General features: G+C 43.5%; 1 protein-coding gene across 1 annotated transcript in view; it reads right to left on the bottom strand.

Annotated features, from left to right (window-relative positions):
- Positions 1-2,877: 2,877 nt before the first annotated feature.
- fez1 (fasciculation and elongation protein zeta 1 (zygin I)) overlaps positions 2,878-8,622 on the bottom strand; it is a gene marked incomplete at its 3' end in the record, with an annotated part of 65,119 nt that continues 59,374 nt past the window's right edge. The window contains 1 exon segment of the mRNA XM_037687432.1: positions 2,878-2,958. Coding sequence (XP_037543360.1) covers positions 2,878-2,958 — 81 coding nt within the window.

The following is an 8,622-nucleotide window of genomic DNA, read 5'->3' as shown; positions in this document are numbered from 1 at the left end:
TGTATTCCAGCGCAAGAGAGTCGGCCAGAAGATATGCTCCACCCATGTCCTTATTGAAAGACTGCTCAGTACAACAGAACAGATTCTCTCTCCCAAAAGAGCCAGATTGAACTCAAAAATCTTTGAAAACCAACTTCTTCTGAACTTGAACAAGAAATTCTTGCTGCAATATTAAAATGTGTCAGTTCATGGGACGTTAGGAAAGGATACAAGAGATGTCTCCAAATGGCTCGACACTCAGGTCCAAGTTTTAAATATGGTATCAGGAAGTTAACATATTGTTCAATATTGACCCATTACAAGGTCGACTACAGTATTTTAACTAGAGTTGATGACAAACTGGAGTTGAAATATCAGTGGAAATGATCAGTGCCTATTCCTTTGTCAGTTGTGTCTAATGCCCCTTTTGTTCAGGCAGACAACTTTTACTTAAATGTGTTTACTGCAGTTAAAATGGCACATTGGTTTTGCTTTGTGTTAAATAAAAACTTTTAAAAGTATAATCATTCGTCTTTCTTGTTTTGATTAATGGCATTTAACTCTGCAGGTCATCCCTGAAATTCTGACGCACAGAATCACAAGTCCAACTGTGAACTGTGTCACAGAGTAAACACAATAAAAACGTATTATCTGCAGCATTGTTCATTAAAATGGCTCAACAATATTAATGTATTACAGAAAATATGCATACGGTAGGCAGACTTAAAGATATGTAGACCATTGCATTATGTAATACATTCAGCAAATACTTTTACTTTTAATATTTTAAGTATTTTAAAAGCAAGTACTTATTTACTTTTACTTAAGTAAAAATGTTAATGTGGTACTTCTAATTTTATTAGAGTACATTTTTGTTTGTTTATTTGTACTTTTACTAAAGTACAGTGTTTGAGTACTTTCTTCACCACTAATGGCTAGAGCACTGGGTTGGGATTACAGGTGTGACGCTAGAATGGTTCCATTCGTATCTGAGTGACAGGAGTTTTTGTGTGAACTTTGGCAATCATTTATCTGCTTCTGTCCCTCTTTCCTGTGGGGTCCTGCAAGGCTCTATTCTTGTACCCCTTCTGTCCTCATTGTATCTGCACCCCTTTGGGTCTATCATGAGGAAACATGATATTTTGTTTCATTGTTACGCCGATGATTCTCAGATTTATCTGCCTTTAAAACCTAACAGTTCCTGCTCCATCCACCCTTTGCTAAAATGTCTTGATGACATCAAGACTTGGATGGCAGTGAGCTTCTTGAGTTTTAATGATCAGAAAACTGAGGTCATTGTGTTTAACTCAAGTTCTACTGCTGTCACTGATCCTATAAACTTGGACTCCCTTCATCCACATCTAAAGCAGTCAGTTACCCATCTCAGGATAGTTAGACTCAGACTTTAAGTTTAATAAACAGATCAACTCTGTTCTACAAAAAAGCTTCTTTTAGCTAAGGGCAGATAGCTAAGCTCAAATCAGTTCTGTCCAGATCTGACCTTGAAAAATTAGTCCACGTATTCATTACAACCCGGCTGGAATACTGTAACTCACTTTATGTTGGGGTTAGTCAGGCTTCACTTTCACGTCTCCAGCTCGTACAAAATGCGGCAGCTCGGCTTTTAACAAGAACTCGCAGGCTTGAGCACATTTCACCGGTTCTGTCCTCCTTTCACTGGCTTCCTGTGCATGTCAGAATCAATTTTAAAATGGTCCTACTGACATTCAAGTGCATTAACAGCCTTGCACCCTTATACCTCTCCGACCTTCTTCATCCTTATGCTCCTTCTTAGGTTTTTAGATCATCAGACCAGCGTGGTTTTTGGTGGTACCAAAAACCAGGCTGAAGCTCAGAGGAGATTGGGCGTTTTCAGTCGTGGGCCCTAAACTCTGGATCAATCTGCCCATCAACAATTGACAGGCCACCTTAGTCTCTGCTTTTAAAACTCTCCTAAAAACACACCTATACTCGTTGAAATTTAACACAGGGTGATCGGATTTAAATTTAGTATTTCATCGTTTCTGACTGAGTTTATGCTTTTTTGTTATTTTTCCTTGACTTTTGACACAAGGTGATCTGATTTAGTATTTCATTGTTTCTAATTATGTTTTCTGTTTTATATTTTTATTCCATGTGCTGTAAATATATTTTGTTACTTTTTATTTGATGTTGTGATATTTTTGTTAAGCATTTTGGTAACAGTTTCTGTTTAAAATGTGCTCTATACATAAATCTGACTTGACTTGACAATGAACCCTCATTGTCTCTGATGTGTGTCCCATCAGTGTATGAATGTGATCTAAAGCTCTGATTAGTCTCTACAGATTCAGATTATTTTTGTAGAGATGTAGTAGAGTGTTGCATGAATGTGTGTGTGTGTAGTAAAGTGCTGTATGAATGTGTAGGTCAAGGTAAATGAGGGCACAGATTGTGTTGTAAAGAGCTTGAGTATCTTGATTAAATAGAAAGGTGCTGTATAAGTACAATCCATTTATTAGATGAATACACCACGCTGTAAGAATGAAACCAAACAGGAATTGTCTTAAATGGAACGAGGACTGTTTTGTGGAACAGTGATTAAAATTGTTGCCTCACACCAAGATGGTTACAAGTTTGCCTCCAAGGACCTTTCTGGTTGAACTTTGCATGTTCTCTCTGTGCATGCATGGGTTTTCTCCGGGTACTCCGGTTTTCTCCCACAGACCAAAAACATGCACGTTAGTCTGACTGGTAACTCTAAATTGTCCCTAGGTGAGAGAGAGTGTGAATGGTTGTTTGTCTCATTTGTCTATATGTGTCCCTGTGATGGACTGAAGACATGTCCAGGTGTTCCTGTGATTAACTGGATACACAGAAAGGAGTAGAGGGTAAAAAGTGATCTCTGAATGACCTCACCTGCTTCTCATTCCCTGTACTTCCAAATGTCTGTCTGATGCTCGTCTGCAGGATGTTGGACAGGCCCTCCATGCTAAAACGCTACAGGTCGCACACACAAACAAACAAACACACACACACAATTTTGTGAGAAACTTAAAATACAGTTTGATTCCTCAGATTAGACAAGAAGCAGATCTTAGTGATGCAGACTCTTCAGCAGGTTTTTGCTGAACATCACTGTCGGACAGGTCAAGACTGGTTCGCCGTAAAAAGGCAAAAGTTTAACATAATATTGTTGCTCGTGTGTGCTTTTTTTTTTTTCCGGCGCCGCGCAAGCAGGTAGCTCGTCTCAGCAGCTTGGCAACAATGGAACTGATTTTTTTCTTGAAAACTTTGTTTTTATTTTATTTTTTTATGGTTTCTATTTTTGGAGAAGGTGTGAGCGACCATGCACCTATTGTTTACTCTCGGGACCAGCTGCTTTCCCTTCGCAGCTCCGCTGTGCCTCCTCCTGCAGAGCGACCTGTTGGCCCCAGCGAGCTGAGAAGGAGGAGACGCGGGAGATGTGCAGGCATAGGGCGTTGCAGCCAGGGCAGAAGGTACAGACCTGTCCTCCCATCCATCATTATGGGAAACATGAGATCTTTTCACAACAAAGTGGACGAGCTGGCGGCTCTAACGAGACATCTGAGGAGCTACCGGGAGATCAGCCTCATGTGCCTGACGGAGACGTGGCTGACTGACCACGGACTCAAATATTAACATGGATGGCTTTCATTTACTTTGTGCGGACAGAACCAGAGAGAGTGGTAAGAAGAGAGGAGGGGGTGTGGCTGTGTTTGTGAATGATAGATGGTGTAACGCTGGACATTTAACCATCAAACAGACCCTCTGCAGTAATGACATTGAACTTCTAGCAGTTGGTATGAGACCACACTATCTTCCGCAGGAGTTTTCACACGTTATTGTGATAACGGTGTATGTCCCGCCCTCTGCTAATGCTGTTGCAGCCTGTGACATCATTCACACCACCACCAGCAGACTCCAAACATAGCACCCACAGGCCCTCTTTCTGATCTCTGGGGACTTTAATCATGTTTCCCTGTCCTCCACTCTCCCTACCTTCACCCAGTATGTCACCTGCCACACCAGAAATACTAACACACTTGATCTACTTTTTGCCAATACCAAGGAGGCATACAGTTCATCACCTCTGCCTCCCCTGGGGGGCTCAGATCACAATCTGGTTCATCTGCAGCCTGTGTATGAGAACCAGCTGTGACAAGCACAGTGAAGCAATGGACTGTGAAGAAGCTCTGAGGGACTGTTTCAGCTCCACTGTGTGGGAAGAGTTCTGTACTCCTCATGGGGAGGACATTGACAGCATCACGGACTGCATCACGGACTACATCAATTTCTGTGTGGACAACACTGTGCCCATCAGGACAGTAGGGCATTTCTCCAACAACAAACCATGGATTAATCCTGAAATAAAGACTCTCCTGAAGGAGAAGAAAAGAGCCTTTAGATCAGGTAACAAGGAGGAACTAAGAGCTGTGCAGAAAGAACTGAGAAGAAAGATTAGGGATGGAAAAAACATCTACAGGAAAAAGATGGAGGATCAGCTGAAGCAGAACAACATCAGTGGGGTGTGGAGGAGCCTTAAAAACATATCAGGCCACAAATCAAGCCCCCAGGCTGTAGGAGACAAAGGGTGGGTGAATGACTTGAACCAGTTCTTTAACAGATTTGATCTGCCACACACCCCCACCCCTACTCCAGCCCTGTCCCCCCTGCTGCAGCCCCATCACCTTTAATGACTGCCAACTTATCAGGAATTCACACCTCTCAGCTCTCAGCCATTAGCCTCCCCCTTCATTCCAGAAGACTTCATTTCACAGCACCCTTCCCCCACCTCCATCTTGTCCCTCTCAACTCTTCAGGTGAGGAATGAGCTGTGAAAGCTCAAGGTGCGTAAAGCTGCAGGTCCAGATGGAATTAGCTCCAGGCTCCTGAGGTGCTGCTCAGATCAACTGTGTGGCATCACGGGATTTATGTTCAATCTGAGCCTGAAGCTGGGGAAAGTACCACAACTGTGGAAGACCTCCTGTGTGGTACCGGTACCAAAAACCAAACATCCCAAGGACCTCAGTAACTACAGGCCGATGGCTCTGACCTCACATTTGATGAAGACCCTCGAGAGGCTGGTCCTCAACAATTTGCGCCACCTGGTGAGGTCTTCATTAGATCCATTGCAGTTTGCCTACCGGCCTGGCATCGAGGTGGATGACGCCATCATCTACCTCAGGCACCAAGCTCTGACCCACCTAGAGAAACCTGGAAGCACCGTGATGATCATGTTCTTTGATTTCTCCAGTGCTTTCAACACCATCCAGCCAGGACTTCTGCGGGACAAGCTGGAGTTATCAGGAGTGGATCACCACATGTCCCAGTGGATCCAGGATTACCTCACTGGACGCCCACAGTATGTGAGGACACAGGGCTGTGTCTCTGACATGCTGGTCTGCAGTACGAGGGTCCCACAGGGAACTGTGCTGGCACCGTTCCTCTTCACCCTCTACACTGCAGACTTCACCATCGACTCCCCACACTGCCATATGCAAAAGTTTTCCGATGACTCTGCCATAGTCGGCCTCATCACAGGTGAGGACAACTCAGAGTACAGACAGCGGACTCAAGACTTTGTGGACTGGTGCCAGCAGAACCACCTCCTGATCAACACTGCTAAAACTAAGGAACTGGTTGTGGATTTCCGCAGGCACAGGTCCACCTCACTGACCCCGGTGAACGTCCAGGGTGTGAACATCGAGATTGTGGACTCTTACAAGTACCTGGGTGTTCACCTGAACAATAAACTGGACTGGTCTCACAACACTGATGCACTTTACAGGAAGGGTCAGAGCAGAATCTACCTGCTGAGGAGACTGAGGTCTTTTGGAGTGCAGGGGGTGCTCCTGAAGAACTTCTTTGACTAGGTAGTGGCATCAGCCATCTTCTATGGTGTTGTGTGTTGGAACAGCAGCTTATCATCAGCTGAGAAGAAGAAGCTAGCTAAGCTCATCAAGAAGGCCAGCTCTGTGCTTGGACGCCCCCTCGACCCAGTGCAGGTGGTGGGAGACAGAAGGACTCTAGCTAAAATAACATCATTGCTGGACAACGTCTCCCACCCCATGCATGAAGCTGTTGCTGAACTAGAGAGCTCGTTCAGTGACAGATTACTGCATCCTAAATGCACAAAGGAGCATTACCGCAGGTCCTTCCTCCCAGCAGCTGTTAGACTCTACAACCATCACTGTTCCCAACAACTTCAATAAGGATTAAATACATGCTGACCTCTGCTAAAACACACACTCTGCCTGTAATACTGTACTGTAAATAGTCTGCCATTCTCAATGTTCCAATACATATTGAACATTATTATTGATATTGTTTATCTTATTTCTTTATATATTGTATTTTTATTAACATTTTAGGAGCTTTTGTGTGAAATCTTTTTATCTTTTTATCTGTTGCTGCTGTTGCTGCTGATACACTGGAATTTCCCATCCGTGGGACAATAAAGGCTGTTTCTATTCTATTCTATTCTATTCTATTCTTATTTATCTGTATTTTATCAAAATATTTTATGAACCACTGGACACATTTATGGCAGCACGGTGGCGCAACTGGTAGAGCTGCTGCCTCTCAGCAAGCAGGTCCCTGGTTCAAACCCCGGTCCAGGGGCCTTTCTGGGTGGAGTTTGCATGTTCTCTCCGTGCATGCGTGGGTTTTCTCCGGGTACTCCGGTTTCCTCCCACAGTCCAAAAACATGCATGTTAGGCTGATTGGTAACTTTAAATTGTCCCTAGGTGTGAGTGAGAGAGTGAATGATTGTTTGTCTCGTTTGTCTCTATGTGGCCCTGCGATGGACCTGCGACCCGTCCAGGGTGTACCCCGCCCCTCGCACAGTGACTGCTGGACATGGGCACCAGCGACCCCCGTGACCCAAAATGGAATAAGCGGGTAAAGAAAATGGATGGATGGATGGATGGATGGACACATTTATTTAAAACTTCATAATTTTATGTAAATCTACAATGGATTTCCTTTTGAAATTAATCCAGTTCAAGATAGCAGTCAAGCTAATTAACATTAGAAAACCCCAAATTGGCTATTATTCAGTTTATTTTACAAATACTATCTTGAAATTAGAATGGGGTAGAAACCGAGAGTCATATACAATACAGCACATACTCTGAACATAATATCTCACACAAGATTAAACATCCATCCATTATCTTTACCTGTTTATTCCATTTTGGGTCACGGGGGTCGCTGGTGCCCATGTCCAGCAATCACTGTGCGAGGGGCGGGGTACACCCTGGACGGGTCGCAAGTCCATCACAGGGCCACATAGAGATAAACGAGACAAACAACCATTCACTCTCTCACTCACACCTAGGGACAATTTAGAGTTACCAATCAGCCTAACATGCATGTTTTTGGTCTGTGGGAGGAAACCGGAGTACCTGGAGAAAACCCACGCATGCACGGAGAGAACATGCAAACTCCACCCAGAAGGCCCCTGGACCGGGGTTTGAACCAGCAACCTGTTCGCTGAGAGGCAGCAGCTCTACCAGTTGCGCCACCGTGCTGCCCAAGATTAAACATATAATGTTAATTTTAAGGTTTGCCCAAAGGGGCTGCAATCCATTCCTTCTGAACATAAGATGATCTTTGTCTAAAACTTTGGGGGAACAAAGATGATGTACATTCTTTTAAGGCATGCTCAGTATTAAACTAATGGTTTCTTCTGAAATATTAAACTGTTTTTTGTAGGACGATTGTAACATTTATAACGTCGAAGCATTCATATTACTCTTTTGCTCTGTATTAATGCAGAGTCAGGCGGTGCCAAGAACTGATGAAACCACAGCTGCTGAAGTGCATACTGGAATGATCCATTAGACTCCACTGCTGAAAGGAACTACTGTCCTAAAACATCATTTATTGACTAATGGACCTGAGATCCATTATGCTCAGAGTAAGACAAGATCGAGAAAATATGTTATTTACCCTGCAAAAATGTGGAAGGTGCTCCACAAAGTTGTTGCTGTTTTGGTCAAACCTTGAAGATAAAAGTATGCACATTCTCATGAGATATCAGGAGATGTCACGCTCAGAAGATGTGTTGTAAATAATTATCAGATACAAACACATAAATGTTTAGCTCAATATCTGTCAAATTCAACAAGGTAAGGCAGCTTCTGTGTTGACTAATGTTGATCAACCGTGGTACCTTATCGATACCACGTGGTATCTTGAAATGGATAAACTAATCGGTTAAAGACATTCATCGAAAAATATATTTTTTGAACAGTTCGATAAAACCCATCTAGTGGTTCAATAATTCTCAGTCAGGTCATCTGGACAGTTTCTTTTTTATAGAGATGTTTCGCCCTCTATCTGGAGGACTTCATCAGTCTGAGGAGTTCCAGTAAACTGTTTCCCCACCAAGCAGTAAACACCTTAAGTGGAATCAGTTTGATGGAGCTAAGATGGTTTCTGGGGGCCATCCTGTCCCCCGTCAGCTCCTCCTAGGCAGGCAGCCACAGCCAAAGTGGTTCACGGTAACAAAATTCATGCTCCATTATCCATGTACCAAATCCAATAATTCTCCATCAGGTCATCTGGACAGTTTCTTTTTTATAGAAATGTTTCACCCTCTATCTGGAGGGCTTCATCAGTCTGAGGAGTTCCAGT

This window comes from Nematolebias whitei, chromosome 14 (assembly GCF_014905685.2).
Source record: "Nematolebias whitei isolate Nwh7 chromosome 14, NemWhi1, whole genome shotgun sequence".
In the NCBI taxonomy this organism is placed as follows: domain Eukaryota; kingdom Metazoa; phylum Chordata; class Actinopteri; order Cyprinodontiformes; family Rivulidae; genus Nematolebias; species Nematolebias whitei.
Note: the sequence above shows the minus strand (reverse complement) of the source record. Positions and strands in the feature narration are given on the sequence as shown.